The sequence below is a fragment of the Festucalex cinctus genome, chromosome 4 (genome assembly GCF_051991245.1).
Source record: "Festucalex cinctus isolate MCC-2025b chromosome 4, RoL_Fcin_1.0, whole genome shotgun sequence".
NCBI classification, from domain to species: Eukaryota; Metazoa; Chordata; class Actinopteri; order Syngnathiformes; family Syngnathidae; genus Festucalex; species Festucalex cinctus.
Window position 1 is genome coordinate 9,917,653 of NC_135414.1, and position 21,140 is coordinate 9,938,792.

Genomic DNA, 21,140 nt, shown 5'->3' on the forward strand with positions numbered 1-21,140 from the left:
GACACGGGGCACCAACATCAAAAGAGGGACGGGAGATGGTGGGGGGGGGGCTTCAGTATTTAATCTGGTTTATTTAATATGATACAATCAGTAATTCAACACCTGGGACGCCTGGGATGCTGACTCTTATCGTCTATCAATGGCCTATCATTGTCACTCAAATAATACCCATTATCATTATGGAATATAGATTATTGTTGCGGCATAGGCCAGAGGTGGTCAACACTATAAGAATATTTACAACGTATGAAATTATTTTCATTTCATAGCATTTCTTTTGTTGCACTGCTATCAGTACACAGATGTGGACGTTATTGGTTTTGTCCAATCAGATTTAAGCCACCATGTGTTGCTATGAGAGGTGTCAAAATTAGTGTGTTAATTTTGACTATAAAGTTCCTTTAACACCACTAATTTTTTGAACATGCGATTATTGACCGCCCCTTACTTGGAAAGCCTGTACTGGGGGAATTCCAGTTGCAACGCAGACACGTCCACGTCAAAATTTTGCAGTAATAAATTTAATAATGCATGTATTTGTGGAGACTGGGGTCAAGTTGTATTTTACAATTTTTAAAATGTGCAGAATTTCACAAATTACTTCATATTGAAGATTAGAGAACTCTTAATATGAAAAGAAAAAAGCACTGAGCTATCGCCAACATCTTACAACTGCAGTTATGCCATCTAGTGGCAGAAAAATGACCTCAACACAAATCAATATCACACTTTTTTTTTTTTTTTTACAGTACAGTAGGCTACTTTATTTAATTTTATGAATTATGAAATTGTTGTATGGTATCAATGACTAAAAGCTGCAGCCATATTTATATTAGTTCAACATTTTTCTACTACGTTAAGAGTATGAAAAACTATTGTATTACATATTTTATTGTATATTTAGAACCAATATAAAATTTGCGATTAATCATGATTTAGCTATTGAGTTAAATATTGAAGTCATGCGATTAATTACGATTACAAATTTTAATCGCCTGACACCCCCAGTTGCTATGTCAACCTTGTCTGCTCAAATCCTTACCAGTAAGGCAAAACTAACTACTAGTAAACATTTTAGTCCTACAAGAAGGAGGCTACTAGTGTCTGACAGTTGTGTACGATCAGGACAAATGTAGCACAACAAGTGAAAAAATGTTATACTAGTCATAGTAATTCTACTAGTGTGCTAAATTGTTTCACTAGTGAGGAAAAATGGTGTACTAATACATGGAACTTAAGCAGGATATCAAGGATATCGAATAAATGCTTTCCACTTTTCCACTTTCTTGTTTGAGTGAGAGGCAGAATGCAGCTCTCACAGGCGACAGTTGCTTCTGTCACTCATTGTCACCACACACACTCACACACATTCACGCATACTCACCCACGTTGGGACGCACACACACACATGGGCAGCGGGGTCGCCCATGCTTGATAAAGGGCGCCGTTACAATGGCTGTTCTGTTTCGGTGAGCGCAGAGCCGCGGTACAACAGGCCCCGATGAATGCGGCGGCCTGACGCGGCCCCAACTTCTGGCCATTTTTCACCGGGTGACAGTGAGGACGTTGCAGCCGGATGGGGCAGCATGTTTTCAGAGGACGCCCCCGAAGGTGAGCACTCATATTGCAGCCATCTCCGTATGCTACTAGTAGTGGTAGATCATATGATTTGTGACAGGATGATTGATCCTCTTTAAGGGTCAGGTTGGTGATGTGAAAATGTAGAAAGTTCAGAAAATTTGTGGAACAAAAAGTAGCAGTAAAGGAGCAGAAATTTCTCCTCACTGGTAGGGCAACAGCACAACGAGGACGGTTAGCAGTTGTCAACTAGTGCACAGATTTGCCTCACTAATTGCTTATAGTTGTTCTACTAGTACACCAAAGATGTCCTACTAGTGAGCACAAAGCATCTTTATTGACAGGAAAATCTGTGCAGCGGACATCTTTGCACGACTGTTTTACTACTCGTTATATCCTCCTGACTACCAGGAAAAAAAATATTGTCCAATCATGTTTATTTTGATATTCCCCAATCTTTTTGAAGTAACTGGAATACTGCAAAATACATTTGTGAAAAACGAAAAAGTTTTTATTTTTAAGCTATAATGTGTCCACTACAGAGGACATTTTTTTAAAACTTAAATGCTAGGCAGTTAAAATAATTCAAACAATACTTTAATGTGTTCTTAAGAGTCTTATAGAAAACATGCTAACAACATTTAAGGCCTAAATGTGTTCAATAAAATGTGTTCTAAACTAACTTTTCCTCTTCCCTAAAACGTGCTTGCATTGAGAGAAGACATTTTCTTTTATGATGCAATCAAAGGTAGCAAAGCCCCACCCCTACACATTTGGTATCATTGGAAAGCTCTGAATGTCCTCTATAGAGCACAAAAGGAGTTAATTCAATCATATGCACTGGGTGGGAGATATTCATTTTTAAAAAGGTCCACAACAGAGGACAAATTTGAATTGCTGGTAGTCAGGAGGATATTACTTTATACAATTCTACTGATTAACATCCGGCACTTCACAAATAGTGCTAGCAGTCCAACTGTCTTTAGCTCTCCTAGTATGCTGACACAAACAAAACAATTTCACACACTGACACTTGAGGAGTGTCAAGGTAGAGCAAAAATAGAGCCAGTTGAGAGGCTTGAGCATGTGGGAAAACATTTTAGCTTAAAGGTACTAGTGCGCTCTTTGTCCTCACTACTAAAACAATTCAGCACACTCACAGCAAACAACTAGCCCTCCAATTAAAACAGCCACACTGTAGGTCGCCAAAATATGACCCCATCAGAAATATTGTGCAACAGCTCCCCCAACGGTGACAGAAGGAACTCCACGTTGATTCTGGGTTACTCGACGCCATTGGTTTCAAAAGTTGTGGTCTAAAAGATGTCCTCCACATGCAAATGAGAGTGGCATGGGTGCAGTACAACATTCCCCTAACAGAGGGACACTCCCTGAATTGTTGCGCTTAGTATTTGGGTTTCAGTCCATTTGTAATTTTCAATTTTTTTTATAAAGTGCATGGCCGATAGGGGTCTAAAATCTAAAATGTGACAATTAGTCATAATTTGGGGTATGCCTATGTAAAAATGATCTCCATGATAGTTTTCTAGGGGAGGACATTCGCCACAGAACGAGTAGAGTGCACTAGTAGAACCACTGTGACTTACTAGTAATATTATTTCAAACTCTTTAAGCCACTTTCAGCCTCATAGCATGAGTTTCAACTATGACAGTTTCTTCAGTCGTACTAGAATGACTGTCTTTGTAATCTTTTTTCCTCTCATTTCTGCACACTAGTAGGACAATTACATCTTACTGCTGTAATGAGGCAAAATTTTGCACTAGTAAACATCTGCATAACACAAATGCTAAGAGTAACAACAGATGTTAACTAGCAGAATTTTACAACGCCACTAGTAGCATACATTTGTCAACTACTAGAGCACAGTTTGCCTCACTAGTAATATGTAGTTGTCCTACTAGTGTGCCAAAGTTACTATTACTAGTGAGGACAGAGTGGCTACTAGTACACTTGAAGCCGCTTATTGGAAAGTTTCAACAATGGTAAGGAAAAAGCCATTCTACTTGTGTAAGCTCGTCATTGTACTGAATGTTTTACTAGTGAAGAGTTTACTAATCATGGAACTTAAGATGAAAATCAATAATAATATCCAGTTTTCTGAACCGCTTGCTCCTCATAAGGGTCGCGGGGGGTGTCGGAGCCTATCCCAGCCGGCTATGGGTAGTAGGCGGGGTACACCCTGGACTGGTTGCCAGCCAATCGCAGGGCACACAGAGACGAACAACCATCCAGACTCACAAGCACACCTAGGGACAATTCGGAGCGCCCAATTAACCTGCCATTCATGTCTTTGGAATGTGGGAGGAGACCGGAGTACCCGGAGAAGACCCACGCGGGCACGGGGAGAACATGCAAACTCCACCCAGGAAGGCCGGAGCCTGGACTCGAACCAAAGTCCAGTACTAGGAGGCGGATGTGCTAACCAGTCAAGCCGCCCTTAATAATAATAATAATAATAATAATAATAATAATAGTAATAATAATAATAATAAAAATAATAATAATAATAATAATAATAATAAGCATAATAATAATAATAAGCATAATCATAATAATCATAATAATCATAATCATAATAATCATAATAATAATAATAATAATTATTATTATTATTATTATTATTATTATTATTATTATTATAAATCTAGGCATTCATTCAAAATTCTTAATATTTAATAAATGCCTGATATCGAATGCTCAAACTCTTTTCATAACCTTGTACTCATGTATTAGTACAATTTTTGTACTCACTATTAAGATAACTTTGGCTTACGTAGGACGACTACATGTAACTAATGAGGCAACAATCTGCATTTGTTGACGACTGCATGCTACTAATTTGACCTTAAATTTATGTATAGAAGTTGTCAGCTAGTACATAGTTTTGTTGAAGTGAGGACAAATAGTGCCAGTACGTGGACCTTAAACTGGATATGAAGAGTATGAAATCAATTCTTCAGTAGCTTTCCCTACTGAGTAGTATTGGTATGGTGGGTGTTCGGGAGTGGGAGTGACAGATGGATGGGACTCCCCCAGAGAGATTTACATGGGCGTGGTGCTGAATGCAGATTCCTCCCAGTAAAGAAAAGTGCTGATATTTGCCCCGCAGATGTTTACACTTCAACACCTCCATATTGGTGGGGCTGTCTGGTTTCGAAGGGAAGTTAAAAGTAAAGGCTGACAACAAACGTCTGGCGAGACGATGATTCATATTCAGGTCGCTGGTACTGTTAATAATTGATCTCCTGTTATGTGCCGAAGCAATAAGGGAAGAAAGGCGTTATTTACAAACGGCGTGGCCTGTCCTTTTATCAAAGTTCACCGCTCCTACTGCTGAGCTTAGTACTTCACATACTGTACACCACACTACTGTTGCTTTGAATTTCTGGTTCTCCATCTAACGCGATCATCAATGTTGTCAGGGCATTTACATACATGTGCTTTCCTATTGGACTGCGAACGTGTTCCTAATGTTGTGGCTGGTGAGTGTAACTTAGCACTTAATTGATGTGTTCGTGCATGTGTGGAAAGTTACCATTGTATGAAAGCTCAAAGTTTAGGGTCACAAATGTCCATAATCAAACACTGTATAAAAATTTAGTGTTCAGGTCTGCCACGGAACATGATCCAATTTTACAGATGTTTTTTTGTGGATGAATGTGCCTTTCTAAGCCATTGGCATATAGTGACAGGCGTAACTACATGGCAGAAGGTACATAATACAGTACAGGCTTGTGTTTAGTGACATTGTGACAAAAAATGTGTGCCTAATGTGACATATTTGACTAATAAAGTCTGCATCATAAGCTTTTTTTTTAAATTGTATTTTATTTATTTATTTATTTATTTATTTATTTATTTATTTATTTATTTATTTATTTATTTATTTTTTAACCACATCCTTTCCTAACATAAATTGATCAATGGATTTATACGTTAATATTTGAATATGACAACTTTACATAACTTGTGATTTCAAGTTCAATTTGTTTTGGGATTGTTAAAATGACCACAAAGTCTCACTCTGTTTTAATAATTACAAATGCAACTGATGATTAGGTGTGTCAGAAAAGGTTCCAAGCGACCCTGCAGCCTTTTCTTCATTCAGTGTACGAGGAGGGGAGAGTTGTGACACAACAACTTCTGGCTGCACGCCTTTTATACTGTTTGGCTTTCACCTCAGCACCGTTTTAGTGTTTTATTGTATACTGTTGTTAATTTATGAATTTATTGTTTTAACTGTCTTTATTTTTGTATCTCTGACTTTTACTTTGATATTTGCTTTTAAAGTACATGCTTTATAAAGAAAGTTGAGTTGACTCTGCTTCATGTCTCTTTTAAATTATTTTCATATTGTAAATGGATGGCAGTAAATCTAGACCAAAGATTGGATTTTGTCTGCACTTTTTCTCGGTATTACAAGATTTTTTTTTCACCATTCCCTTCTTCAAAGAAATTGCAATTAAATACTTGGCTATCACTTTTTCACATGACTTGATTACAAATTTTATCGCTTCATCATTAGTGATATACAACAACAATAAAATGCAGTAAAAATTTCAGTAAATAACATCATGATACATAACACTTTCTGGAAAATGGCGGGTTACAATGAGGGTTTAGTTATGAGGATTTCATATGGCTTCCTTGCTAAATTACCAACACGGTAATATTCATGCAGCTGCATCTGTACTCTTTATTCAACTTCTCCCCCGACATGAAACGATTCTTGCTCTAATTCCTCTCTCTCTCTCTTTCACGCGCTTATGACGTGCGCCGTATAACAAACAATTCACAAAGTAAAAAAAAAAAACACAAGTTAAATATGCCTAAACACAATATAATATTTCAGCATGTTAAGAAAATAGTAGTCCCCAAATGAATACACAAAATACACATGACCCAATTGTATGTAAATAAATAAATAAATTCATACATAAAATTACTCATTGGCTACTAAATCATGTGTGTGTGTGTCATGTGTTTCTAGACCCTGACTACAGATGTGGACCGCGACCAAAATTAGATTGGCATCTCAAATAAGTGCATTTTGGACTTTTTGACAGTGTGCAAGCTTCCTCCGCTTTTTTTTTTTTTTTTTTTTTTTTTTTAAAGCTTCCTCAATTAGAGTGCACAGTTACGTATGTTGACGAGTTAGCGGTCTACGGAAGTGAACATAAAAGGCGGCCAGGTGAGGCCGCGAATCACCTCCTCTTCCTCCTCGTCTTTCTCTTCCCCCTCCTCCTTTGGCAGGTAAAAGTGCACGGCGGCGCGTACCCTCCGCAACACCTTCGTTGGACAAGCGCAGAAGGCACAAGGCTGGCGGACGCCTTTCACGCGTGTAAATATGAGACAAGGTGAAGTCACGTCACGGACTTACTAAATGGGGCTTCTCCTCCTGGGCCTGCTTCTGCGCTACTGGATCACTACAGTGGAGGGTGAGCACACAACAACCACTCTGTACGTGTGTAATATGTGTGTATAGTGCAAACAAAAAGTGTGGGCTAAGTGTGACACTAGCGACTTGTTTTCTATAATCACATTGCCTATTATGTCATTGATTACACCTGATCAAGCAACGTTAGACAGTGGACCCCGTTTATCGCGGGGATACTTTCCAGATACAACAGTGAGCGGTGAAAATCTGCAATATAGAAATCCCATATACATAATACATGTTTGTTTTATTTAGCTTTAATTCCCTCACATCCGCTAAACACAAGTGAATATTATAAAACAATCAGATTTATTCAAATCAATTTTTTTTTTATAATTAACAATTACTGAAAAAAAACTACAAATAAAATTGAAAAAAACTGAAAAAAAAATATAAAATGTAAAAAAAATAAATACATAACTGAAACTACAGCTATATGTTTATAAAACGAAAATGTCCATTTTTGTTTCTGTCAATGAATTGACATGAGCCTTCAGGGTTCATTTTAAATGTATTTATAGGTATTGCTGTACATTGGTAACTACAGAATAAACTAGGTCAGTTGTTTGTAAATTATATAGTTTAGCCGAGTAGGTTTCATTGTAACTCTGTGCAATAACACATAAATTCCTTTTCCAGTTCTGTAAAATGTACTGCAGCCTTCCAAAACAGGAGTGACCTCTTAAATAATAATTATAATAATAATAATAAAAAAAAGACAACTTCAAAAAGCATTAATAGCGTAAAACACGTACAGGTTTCTGATTTGCCCCAAAATTCAATAATTAAACCAGTGTATTTGTTGAAAATTATTAGGTTTTCTAATACATTTACGTAAATGTTTTTTTTTCTTTTTAATTATTATTTTTTCTTTTTGCCAAAGAGTAAGTTGTAAAAGTGAATCTTTGATTCTGTGGTTATGTAGTGCATTCCATCTTGATGCAAGTGATTTAAAAAATATATATATATATTTTTTATTATTTTTTTACGTGTGTATGTGTTTTTCAGGTTCATGTTCAGCTGATAGTGCTGTGACTTGTGATCTATGTCTCCAACTTGGTCCACAATGTGCCTGGTGTACACAGCAGGTAGGCAGCAGCATCCTAAACCACAGAACACATTCAAATTGCGTGATTTTTGCACCAGAACATAATGTATAATTTTTCTTCTTCTTCTCAGAATTTCACCGACTGGTTGTCAGTTAGTGAAAGATGTGACACGCCGGAGCACTTGCTGGCAAAAGGATGTGATGGGAGCCTATTGGAGTTTCCCATTTCTAAGGGAGAAATCCTCCAGGATCAACCACTTGGGAAGAGGAGTGGTAACCTGAATCGCACTCAGATCTCGCCACAGAAAATGGCACTCAAACTACGACCTGGTATGCAATTTTCATATTCAGAGACAGCACTTCTTTGGATCTCCATGGAACATGTTGTTTTTTTTTCTTTTGGACAGGCAGTCAGGTGACTTTCCAAGTGAAAATCCAGCACACTGAAGACTACCCAGTGGACCTCTACTACTTGATGGACTTGTCAGCATCCATGTATGATGATCTGAAAATGATCAAGGACCTCGGCTCCACCCTGTCCAAGGAGATGGCCAACCTCACCAGTAAATTCCGAATGGGCTTTGGTTCTTTTGTGGAGAAACCCGTTCTACCCTTCATCAAGATTACAGAAGAAGAGCTCATCAACCCTTGCAGGTAACACAAAGGTGGTCAGTTCTTCTTCAACAATGAGTTAAAGAGTTCAAATTAGAAATCATATCTGAAGCTGTGCTGTGATTGGTTGTTACCTGAGACCTGAGCATCATTGATGTCATCTTCAGTCGACAGCAAGTGGCAAAATGGCTAAATGGATAAATGATGGACATTTTAGGCCTATTGAGATTCAGGACTTGAAGTCAAACCAAAACTGTCCTATGCAATATGTTCTAGTCCCCACTAGTGCCCCACTAGTCTAAACACGGTATTATTAGTGTGTTTGTGGAATATAAAGTAAGAAGCAAAATCAACCCGTTGTTATCCAACTCAGGGGGCGACCATTTTGCCACTAGTCAGGTCAGGTTTCCATCCAAATGTTTCAATTTTTTTTTAAGCAAATTTTGTGAAAACGAGCAAAACGGACATGCGTCATGTGCCCGTTTCCATCCGTTCTTCTACTGCTCGGTGGTAAAGCGCATTGTCCAGTAACTAGGAGGTTATAATTTCATAATTTGTTACTGTAGTAACAGTAACACTCAGTTTACTTCATAAGCATTCCACATGCATTCAAATCTTAGCATTCAGCTATTAGCATTCAGATTTTAGCATTCCCACGCAATTTCTCCAGAAATTGCACTTAGTCTAGTTCGCAAAAGTTGTTTCCATAGCCAAAATGCGCATTTTCATTTTTTTCGATACGCTTCAAAATGCACCTCCTCCAAACGTAATGACACGACGAGAGGAGGGAGGACTCAGACGCAGATATAAAGTTGGCCAACAAGGCTGCAGTTTTAATGACCGGAAAACTCAAAACGCCTCTTAAAGAGGGAAAAAAGGCTGAACAAAAAAAGCTCCAAACTGGAGAGACAAAAAGGGCACTCAAAAACGGGGACAACAGAAAGCGCTCCACTAGGGAGGAAAACAAGGGGCAAACTAAGGGCGCAAGACAAGGCAAGACAAGGCAAGGCAAGGCAAGGCAAGGCAAGGCAAGGCAAGGCAAGGCAAGGCAAGGCAAGGCAAGGCAAGGCATAAAACAAGGGCTGTGGTTCAAGGGCTGTTCCATGCACTGAGAGGTGACACTTCGGCAACGGAGGGGAGAATGCTGATGGCTTTTATTGCCTGACTTGATTGGTGACAGGTGGCGATAATCATGGGCGGTGACCGGTGATTAGTGAGCGGCAGGAAAGGCAAGTGACCTGAGATGAGAGGGGAATCAGAACTTCAAAACAAAACAGGAAACATAACTACAAAAATAAGAGCATGGACCGCCACGCCGGTGGCGGCGTGACACGTAAAAACTTTTTTTTTTTTTTGTGCCAATTTTGGGCCTTTTTTGGAATTTGTGGTGTTTTCACTCATATTCTTTTTCACAATTCGTCTTCTTCATCATCTTCTTGTGCTCAGCTTGCTAATGTCACATGACCAAACTCAGAAGTCAGGTGACATTAGCAAGCTGAGCCTTGATTGGTCATTCTCTGAGCACTGATCAACTGTGATGTCATTTTCAGTTGACAGCAAGTGGCAAAATGGCCGCCACCTGAGATGGATACAAATGGATGGATTTTGCTGCTATATTCATATTGTGCACTTCCTCTTTAAGTTTCTTTCCTTTATGTCCTTATGCTCCTCTCACTAAAATCTGAGCTAGAACTAGCTTCTACCTGAGCCCCCTTAGCCCCCCCCCCCCCCGCCTACAAAAACTTTACTAATAAAGATTTGTGATGATTATTTAAGATTAGTTATTTGTAAAGGTAGACACACTGAGCTAAATTTCTGGTTATCATTTTTTAAATGTTTTTTGGGGGGTGTCTTCTTTTTCTTTGTTACAGTAGCGCCGATGCGACCTGCTTGCCAACGTTTGGCTACAAACACGTCTTATCCCTTACGAGCAACACAGTCAAGTTCAATGAGAGGGTCTCGATGCAGCATGTGTCTGCAAACATTGACATTCCTGAGTGTGGCTTCGATGCCATCATGCAAGCTGCTGTTTGTGGGGTAAGAGTGACATTTCAGCTTCCACACAAGTGTGCGATCTGAGAGCAGGACCAACAATGTTCTCCTGATAGGACAGGATAGGTTGGAGGAATGATTCCATGCGTTTGCTGGTGTTTGTCAGTGATGCTGACTCACACTTTGGGATGGACAGTAAAATGGCCGGCATTGTGATTCCCAATGATGGCCAGTGTCACCTGGACAGCAACAATGACTACTCCATGTCCACTGTGCAGGTATTGAGCCCATTCATTTTAGTTTTCATCATGTTGAAGTTGATGAATCACCCAAGCTCTTCATGCTATGTATTTTTCTCTTCAGGAGTATCCAACTCTGGGCCAGTTGATTGATAAAGTAGTGGAAAACAATATCTTGTTGATATTTGCTGTGACGGAAAAGCAGAAGCAAAACTATGAAGTAAGATATCCCTCCTTAAAAAGATTTGCATTATTATAGTACAGTTACCACCTGTTCATCGTATGGAATAAATCAGTAATACATGAAAATCTACTGTATTGAGATGCCGGTATTTAAAAAAACAAAAAGAAAACAAACTACATTTCTTTTAATAGTTTTACTTCACACTCTTTAAACACATTGAAACCCACTTCAACTTATAACACACTTATAGAAGTATTCCTTAGTGCCTTCTCACTAGGGATGTAACGATAAGGGCAATATCGTGATATCGTGATATTAAAACTTCCACAATATCGTCGTCATCATGTTCACAATATTTAAAAGGAACACATCTGTTAAAAAAAAGTCAAGTTGATTTCCATTTGTGCAGTTCTAGCACCCTCTAGTGGCTAGTTTATTAGTGCGATTTAATTTTCATTATGGATGTTTTGGCCTTCTATGTTTAAAATCTATGCTAATTGTCAGATGAAGGGGAAACCAATTTGCTTGTGAAGTGATCAATGTGTGCTTGCATTCGCAAGTAAGTGCCTCAATATTGTTATTAGAGATTGTAGGTGGTTTATATGCATTGCTGTTATGTGCAAAAGCACAATATTGTGCTTTTTTTTTAGTATGAGTTCTTTTCTTTTTTTTTTTTTTTTACAATATTGTGCTCTTATTTAAATATCGCCAACCCCCCCCACAATATCATGATAATTATCATATCGTGAACTTCATATCGTGATAATATCGTATCGTGATGTTTGGATATCGTTACATCCCTACTACTCACATAACCTCACCTTGAAGAATAGCTTTATGCTAACATACAACATAAAACTCCATTGACACACTATTTGGAATTAGCAGTGTTGTTACAGAAATTGTAATTCACATACATGGAGCAGGTACACATACAAACCGAGCACGTAAAATAATGATTAAAACTCCACAAAATAGGAAGAGCGCAAAAGATGAACTACGATATAGCGAGTGGTTTACTGTACTGAAGATGGCAACCTCCCTTTTATTCATATGCTACTGCTGCTTTTTCCCACTGTCCTAGAACTATGCAAATCTGATACCTGGTGCCACTGTTGGAGTCGTCGCCACCGATTCTCGCAACATCCTTGAATTGATTTTAACGGCGTATAAAGTGAGTAAGTGTGCGAAAAAAAACTTGTTTGTGGTTGTGAGAACTTTCCCAGGCGTTTTTTTTTTTTCCCCCAAATCCCTTTCATTCTTTCTCCCATTACGCTTCCTTACACCTCCCGGGAATTTGCGTCAGTGTGTTCAACTGCAAGTCTTGTCTTGTCCAGACTGTTTGATGTGTTTGTGTCTTACTCATTTTTCTGGGCAACTTGCGTTTCCTCGTTGTGCTTTTGTGTAAATCCAGCTCACGATCATTCAGTGAAAGTTATGTGATTTGTGAACAATTCAGGTCTGTCTGCTAACTTAAGCGTGACAAAGAGGTGCAGACTCTTTTATTGTAGTGGTTAATGTATACACATACTGTAAATGTTGAAAAGAAGTTTGAATAATTTTCCTTGTCCATCTTTAAGGTCCACTTACTAGTTAGTATGCACTTCGTCCTCAAAGGGAGGACAATTCAGTGCACCAGTTGAACAATTAGGATACACTAGTAGAATTATTTTGTTGTTTTCTTTTCCACTACTTAATGACATTTTTGCACACTAGTAGGTCTTGTCATACTCGTTAGTAGGACAACTATATGTTACTGCAAAAGTCAAAACTTTTTCTTAATTGAAAAAAAATAGTAACGTTTTTTTTTCCCACTCAGAAATTCTAAGTAGATTTTACAAGGAGAGTTTTGAGTATACATGTGACTAGTTTATTAAAAACAATCTATGTAAGCATTGAGGAACAAAATCATGACTTTCAGCTTGGGAGACAGACATGATTCTACCACCTGAGCCATGCCACTCTTGCTGTTTATCACTATACTGCATTACTGGTGTGTCTAAAAATGAGACCAAAAGCATTTGGTGTGAGGATTCCACCTGACTCCAACAATATACTAACAAACAGAAGGAGTTGTGTGGCTTAGGTGGTAGAGTGGCTGTCACCCAAACTAAACGACTTTTTTTTTTTTTTAATAATAATAATAAACTTGTAAAATGTAGTCAAAACCCTCCTTATAAAAGTTACTTACAATTTCTGAGTTTAAAATTAAAAAAAAATGACTAGGCTGGATAGGACGGATATGGAGTAATTGATCAAATGGCTTAAAATGATTGTACGTAGTAAATGTTTTCACCTTTGACTAACTAAGCAACACAAAAACACTGCAGGCATTCAAATAAGACACAATAAAGCCTTTAAGCACCCAGACAATTCGTCACTGGGTTCATTTGTCAAACTACACCTTTCCTTTTGCTCAGCTGAGCCATCAGTCTCTCCACAGGTTTTTTTTTTACAGCCCAGCGCACCTGGGCTGATGACTCATCCTAAAACGGAGATAAATACAGGAGGCTTTGCACGTTACAGGTCACCACAAAGTGAAATTGACCTTAAAACACCTGGAAAGTCCGCTGGATGATATGATGACAGATTTCAGTGTGGCGATTCTGATCTTTTGTTGAGAAAGACGTTTGGTGGTTTGCAGGAACTGCGATCAGAGATTGAGTTGGAGGTCCTCGGAGACACCGAAGATCTCCGGATGTCCTTCGCCGCTATTTGTCCAAATGGGACAGTCCGACCAGAGCTCAAACAATGTTCTAATGTCAAACCTGGAGAGACGGTCAGTCCATCTGTCTGTCTGTCTGTCTGTCTGTCAATCTATCTATCTATCTATCTATCTATCTGTCTGTCTGTCTGTCTGTCTGTCTGTCTGTCTGTCTGTCTGTCTGTCTGTCTGTCTGTCTGTCAGTCTATCTATCTATCTGTCTGTCTGTCTGTCTGTCTGTCAGTCTATCTATCTATCTATCTATCTATCTATCTATCTATCTATCTATCTATCTATCTATCTATCTATCTATCTATCTATCTATCTATCTATCTATCTATCTATCTATCTATCTATCTATCTGTCTGTCTGTCTGTCTGTCTGTCTGTCTGTCTGTCTGTCTGTCTATCTATCTATCTATCTATCTATCTATCATCATTTCCCGCCTTTCCCCCTCTTAGGTGTTGTTCAATGTGTCTGTGGAGCTTCCAGAATGCCTGTCCGGGAGTAGACGCTTCTCTTTAAAGCCAGTGGGCCTCCAGGACACTTTGGACATAGAATTGGAGTCTGTGTGCTCCTGCGAGTGTGGGAGGCCCGCTGAAGCCGACAACAGCAGCCGGTGCACGGAGGGCCAAGGGACTTTCCACTGCGGCGTGTGCGAGTGTCAGCCGGGCTTCTCGGGAGCCGAGTGCGAGTGCAATGAGGCAAGAGCATTGTTGAGCGACTGCGTGGCAAACAATGAGAGCGACATATGCAGCGGTCAGGGGCAATGTTACTGCGGAGAGTGTGTGTGTGAAGCATCCAGCTTTGGTCACATCTATGGACCTTACTGCGAGTGTGACAACTACTCATGTGTTCGCTTCCGTGGGGAGCTCTGTGGAGGTGGGAAATTACATTTCCGTCAAATCATCTTATGGATTATTCATGTATTTCTGCCTGGTCACATTAGCATGTTTGTGTTTTAGGCCACGGGGTGTGTGACTGTGGAGAGTGCCAGTGCCAAAGTGGCTGGACTGGGGAGTACTGTAACTGCAGCAGCAGTAGTGAGGCGTGTCTTTCCAAAGATGGAGTCCTGTGCAGCGGCCGGGGCAAGTGCGAGTGCGGCCAATGTGTCTGCTTGGTACCGGGAGCATCGGGGGACTTGTGTGAGAAGTGCCCCACGTGTGGGGATGCCTGTTCCATCACAAGGTGACAACACATGCTGTGAGAAGTCAATACGTTTGAAGTGTGGTTTTTTCTTAGTTAGCTTTACCTTTACAGTTGGACATGGGCAAATATTGCCTTTTTTGGATGGCAGGTATCGTAAAAGCCTTGTTTCAAGCTATTGGTACTGGCAGCTGACAACAGCCGCCCGCTCTTGGACGGTTTACGAGCACACAGTAAATTCTGTAGTGTAAATTTGACTCTATTTAGAGAGGGACCAAATAGACTCGGTTTTAAGGTAGGCTAAGATTTACATTAGGAAGAGCGTAAAATAAAAAATAAAAGTCACTCAAGGGTTGACCTTCAGTTTGGGAGACGGTCACACTACCACCTGAGCTATGCCCTTCCGACTTTTCACCTATCTCCAAGAGACCAAAGAAATCATTTTTGGTCTCTTGGAGTTAGGAAGATTCCATGGAATCAGCTGCAACTGACACAAGCGATATACTAGAAGAAAGCAGGAGCTGCATGGCTCAGGGAGTAGATTGGCTGTCTTCCAAACTGAATGTTGCGAGTTTGTTCATCCGCCATTGAGTCACTTTTATTTTTTTCCAATTCTTTATTTTACTCTCTTCCAAGTGTAGAGATTACTCTAAAACTAGTCTATTTGGTCCCACTAAATAGAGTCAAAGTTAGAAATTAGAAATTATAAGCATAGAAAATTGCTATTCATTTCATGCCTTTCTTTAAAATTTTCTATCATAGATTTTATTTTATTTTTTTCTTATGTGTGAAAAGTACTGGTACTATCGGTACATGGTATTGGAATTGGTCACTAGTCAAGGTTTAAGTACTCGTATTGGTATCAGTATGAAAAAAAAAAAAGTTTTATTGACCATACCTATTTGTAACCCCTTCATGCTAACTGGGTGACATTTGACCCATTTTGACATTTGATGAAGATAAAAAGAAAAACAAATTTCTCAACATTTGAAAGTAATAAAAAACAAACAAACCTAAATGTAACTCTTTCACCCTGAAATTTGATGATTTTTCCCTATAGATACCCAAAATATGTGTTATCCGTGTTCTTGGGGGAGTTTTAAACAGTCCTGAGAACTGCCTGTGTTTCCAACCATATTTGTACACTGCTGCTGAACTTGCATGGGGGAAAAAAAATGTAAAAATACACCTTCTCCTTTGTCTTGATTATGGTGAATCCATTACATACTGTAAATGGAAAATGAACAATAATGTATGATGTTGTATCCTTATACCACATAATGTCTTCTCTCCTGAGTAGCTATCAGGTTTAGGTTCCCTTGCTCACATGTGTCTGCGCCCTGCAGGTGACATCAAAAGACAACTAATGTCTTCAACACAGCACTGAAGGATTTCCTTTCGCTGTTGTAAAGCAGCTGTTGCCTCCCGTGCCATTTGATAGCTCAGTTAAATGGGAGAGGAGTGGCCTGGGGAAAACAGTTTTTTTTTTTTTTTTTCCGTGTGTGTAAGATACTGTGATTGAAGAGTCTTTGGATAATTACAATATCTGCCATTTCCTTTGTTTTTCATACCAGGACATGTGTGGAGTGCCATCTCCAAGCAAATGAGGATGCTGAGCTGTGTGAGCAAAACTGCAGCCTCCCCAAGGTTTACATCAACACAACAGCAGGTACATTGCTCAGAAAGGATCCTTGTTATTGAACGACGACAGCATTTGCCTTGATTGGAGAGGGGACATATTATAGACGTTTTAATTGGCTGTGTAATCAAATAGATCCGTCTCTTGAGTGCCTGCCCATATGGAAAGCCATTTGAGCATTTAACTCGATATCCTTGATATCCAGATTAAGGTCCAGGACAATTCAATGCACTATTAGAAAAAGTAGGTTGTATAGTAGAACATCTGTGTATTACTCGTTGTTGTTTTTTTTGTTTGTTTTTTGTTTAGTTTTTTCCAGCACTCTATTACATTTCTGCAAACAAGTGGTATAACTTTGGCACACTAGTAGAACAATTACATATTACTAGTGGGGCAAAACTACTCGTGGTGCTAGTCGCATCCAGAAAGTGAGTAGTGCATGACCTATACTACTGTTTAAGTGTGTTGACTAGTATGGTTTAAATCCATCCTAGTTGGCCAAGTCTTAGAAAAAACATTGACATTGTGGTGCTGAAAAGGTCACAAGTAGTTAAGTATTTTTTTAGACTTAAGTATTATCTGTGCTACACTGATATGCTAATAAAAAAAAAATCAAACCTATTCATTCCAGTGGCTTTTCCTTTTGTTGAACGAACTACTCAAAATATTGTTGCCATAAGAAATACCTCTGTTGGGAGAGTGTAAAACAGAAGATCTAAAGGTCCCTAGTTCAGTCCTGGGTTTTGGCATCACAGAGGTACACAGGTCTGTGAAAAGGTGTCTCAGCATTTATGAAATGGTTTTGGGGCACAAGCTCATTCAACACACTAGTAAATAGGGCACACAAAAGAAATGACTGTTTGATACTATAGCTAGTTATGATTTAGACATTATTTAAGTACATTTTTAGCCCCTATATTTAAAGGGGAAGTCAACCATAAACTTTTCTTGACAATAATATGTTATTTGTGACCTCACTATTCTAAACATAACATTCTGATTAATATTACATTTGTGTAATATGAGTTATGAAGCAAAATACAAACGTTTTTGCTCTTCTCAATGGGCGGCCATTTTGCCACTTGCTGTCGACTGAATCATAGTTGTTCAGGGCTCAGGCAACAACCAATCACAGCTCACCTGTTTTCTGAAGCTCAGTTGTGATTGGTTGTTACTGGAGACTTATCATTAGGTGCGTTTCCATTATCCTCAGTTTTGCGCAAAAGGCATGTTTCGCAAAAGTAAGCTGGTAATGGAAACACCGGATTTGCGAAAAAACTCTCAAATATCGCAAAAAAGTTTTTGCGCACTCATGAGGTGGTTTTTGAGACGTATCGAAAAAGAAGTATCTCGCAAAAGTGTAATGGAAACACTTTTTGCGCATTAGTAGTCATGTGACACCCGCCCGGTCACGGAGGAAAGGACTGTAACACGTTGTTTATGTGTGTTTTTTTTTTTTTTAATAAACTTGCAATTACTATTTGTTTTGAGAATGATTAATTTCGGGTTTGTATTTTAGTTTTACATGCTGAAGTGATTTGTATCGGCTACTGCACGTCATGAAAAAGAGAGAGAGGTGTTATCAAGCGAGACTCCTTCTAAAAGTTGAAGGAGAGGAGAGCTTGAAATCCTGTCCTGCCATGTCTGGTTCATTTAGCAGAAAACATCAGAAACTTTTCACAATTTGTAAACCGCCTTTTACCTAGCTTCTGCATGGGAACAACAACATTTTAGGATTACAGGAAGTAGGAAGTACGGTGCCACTCGCTTTCGTGTCAGAACTGCTTGCCGACTGCCGAGGGACATCCACAACAACACCAACACTAAATGCCCGAAACCGCCCGATGAGGGGTGAGTGTTTTTAAAGTATTATAACTACAACGGGCGTCAGTCTACGGTAAACATCATGAGCACCTCCAACAGAACAGCAAGGTCTCGCGAGACTGGACATTCCGAGAATTACGCCTCAGAAGCGAAACTCTCTTCAATGGAAACACCGACAATTCGAAATTGTACTTTATCGAAATAATACAATATCGCTCTTATTTTTGCGAAAAAGGGTAATGGAAACGCACCTATTGTCACTCGACAGCAAGTGGAAAAATAGCCACCTTCTGATATTGATAAAAACTGATAGATTTTGCTGCTTAACTCTTATTCCACAGATGCAACATTAATCAGAATACTGTATTTAGACTAGTGTGGCTGTGTAGAACATATTATTGTCAAAAAATTTTTGGGGGGGAGGCGGGTTGACTTCAACCTTAAAGGCAGGGTCTTCCGTTTTCACTCAGGAAAACGCACTTTATAAATACAGGATGTATAGCCGTGAATTCCTTCTCACATCTGGGCTTCTGTTAATGTATGGTGGTGATTTTTGCCTAAACTCCCACTCCCCAGCCTGTATTGCCATTTTGTGTTTATTTTGTCAACAGCGGGACCGTTGATGTGGACAGACAGTTGTTTACCACTCCAGCCAATCGCAGAGTGGGGGGTGTGTCACTCACTGTCGGCAGACGGGGCTAGGAGAATTTGTCGGCTGAATGATGTCACTACCGCGGCAACTTGACAGCACGCACGGATTATTATTATTTTTTTCACTCACTCAAGCTTGTGTGAGTAAGTGAGCGGAAAAAAAAATCAGTGCGTGCTCTCAAGTTTTGGCTGTCCACAGAATTGGCTGCGATTGGCTGTCCACAGAAACCTCCCGCTGTTGACAAAACCAACACAAAATGGCAAAATACAGGCTGCGGGGGTGGGGGTTTAGGAAAAAAAAAAATCACCACCACACATTAACAGAAGCCCAGAAGTGTCAATTGAGAAGGAATTCATGGCTACACATCCCGTATTTATAAAGTGCATTTTCCAGAGTGAAAACGGAAGACCCTGCCTTTAAGCACTGTGTTGTATTACAGTGGCTTACACTAATATTTCAATTTTGTGCTAAAACCTCACACACGTTTATAATGAACACTTAGACCTTCTATGCTACTGCTAAAGTATTTTTCCAAGTGGCACTTAGTGTAAAAAGGTTCGGAAGCTCTGCCCTATTTGTTAGCGAGCCATGTCCTTTCAGCCTGTGTGGGACAATGGCGAACATATTCTTTACAGGCCCAGCTATTGTGGTTCCTGTGAGGAGCCGATGGAGCGTGGCTTCCCTTAAAGAAGAGATTATTTTAAACACGTTATACTTGTGCAAGCTGAGAGCGATATCTGATCATCAAAGAGTATTTTTCAGATGGGAAACACAATAATGCAGACTACACACTAGCATACGCATACACACACCACAGATTGTCGTCTTTGATATGGAAATCACAATGACAGCCCAACAGAGGCGAAGATATCCTTTTACATTCTCGCCTCAGTGTTGAGAGGGAAGATGATATACAATTCATTGGTAGCTTCATTATACTGTATATGTTCCAATTTCCTTTCAGAAGTAGACAAGAGCGCCTCTATGCAATGCACGCTGATGTCCGAAAATGAGTGCTGGATCTCGTTTAGTGTGCTCGGAGGGGACACGATGACGGTCTACAATCCTCGCTTGTATGGTAAGATGGACAGCAAAGTATGCACAATCGGTGGATGGTTGGATTGATGGATTGGTAGATGGATGATTATAAAAGGATAAAGGTATAAACTACACAGAATGTATTGTATTCAGTATAATATTAAAATGTATAGTAGTTATTGTACGTATCATGGCTGTTGGGCAGAAAATATGGTCAATTTAGTATTTTTCCCACAAAATTATAATATTGGATGTCCTCACATCATCTTTTAACTGTAGCTTGAGAACAAATCCATTAACCATATGTCAATACTTTCTAATAAGCGCTCCATCAATTCATGGGAGCCATGCGGCATTGTATCACCTCGAGATAGAAAGCCTGGGTATTTTTTTTTAGACAATAAGTAAGGTTAAATGCAGTACATTTGAGTAAGTCTGTTTTGTTAAAAAGTAATCGCTGTCATGCTAAGTGCAGAAGGAACACAACGTCAAGTTTGCGTGCACATTCATTTCTGCTCTCTCTCTCTCTTTTTTTTTTTAATTATTGAAGACATTTGAAAAGAAATTTAGGAAGATGATGTAACCATTTTCATTTATGTTTGTGAAGTATGAGAAGATTTTGTCCTGTGATTTTAATCAAAGACAGCCGAAATAAATTAGCATTTTTTTAATCATGAACATGATTTGGGTGGGGATGTTGATGCAACAGTATATGATGTCAATATAAGATATATTTACCAACTTGAACAATAAGATCTTAAGCCTGGTACACATATAAGGATTTTTCAAATCTTAAAAGATTTTTTATCTTTGTCAGATGCCACACATAAAGATTAAAAACAATTATTGACCGCTTATTCCTCACAATGGTCGTGGGGGAGGCTGGCGCCTATCTCAGCTGGCTCTGGGCAGTAGGCGGGTACACCCTGAACTGGTTGCCAGCCAATCGCAGATCATAATGATGATAAGTCACATGTATGGAAGTGGGCGTGGAAAGTGATACTTGGAAAGTTCAATGTCTGTCC

The 21,140-nt window shown here is 39.2% G+C and overlaps 1 protein-coding gene across 1 annotated transcript in view; it reads left to right on the forward strand.

The window, feature by feature from the left end:
• The first annotated feature begins 1,467 nt into the window (after positions 1–1,467).
• Positions 1,468–21,140, forward strand: part of itgb6 (integrin, beta 6) — a 21,351-nt gene continuing 1,678 nt past the window's right edge. The window contains exons 1-14 of the mRNA XM_077518151.1: positions 1,468–1,611; positions 6,854–7,038; positions 8,046–8,125; positions 8,217–8,415; positions 8,493–8,739; positions 10,569–10,734; positions 10,806–10,967; positions 11,053–11,148; positions 12,197–12,286; positions 13,757–13,891; positions 14,278–14,698; positions 14,782–15,004; positions 16,537–16,631; positions 20,042–20,155. Coding sequence (XP_077374277.1) covers positions 6,984–7,038; positions 8,046–8,125; positions 8,217–8,415; positions 8,493–8,739; positions 10,569–10,734; positions 10,806–10,967; positions 11,053–11,148; positions 12,197–12,286; positions 13,757–13,891; positions 14,278–14,698; positions 14,782–15,004; positions 16,537–16,631; positions 20,042–20,155 — 2,083 coding nt within the window. The 5' untranslated portion in view covers positions 1,468–1,611; positions 6,854–6,983. The remainder of the gene's footprint in view (positions 1,612–6,853; positions 7,039–8,045; positions 8,126–8,216; positions 8,416–8,492; positions 8,740–10,568; positions 10,735–10,805; positions 10,968–11,052; positions 11,149–12,196; positions 12,287–13,756; positions 13,892–14,277; positions 14,699–14,781; positions 15,005–16,536; positions 16,632–20,041; positions 20,156–21,140) is intronic.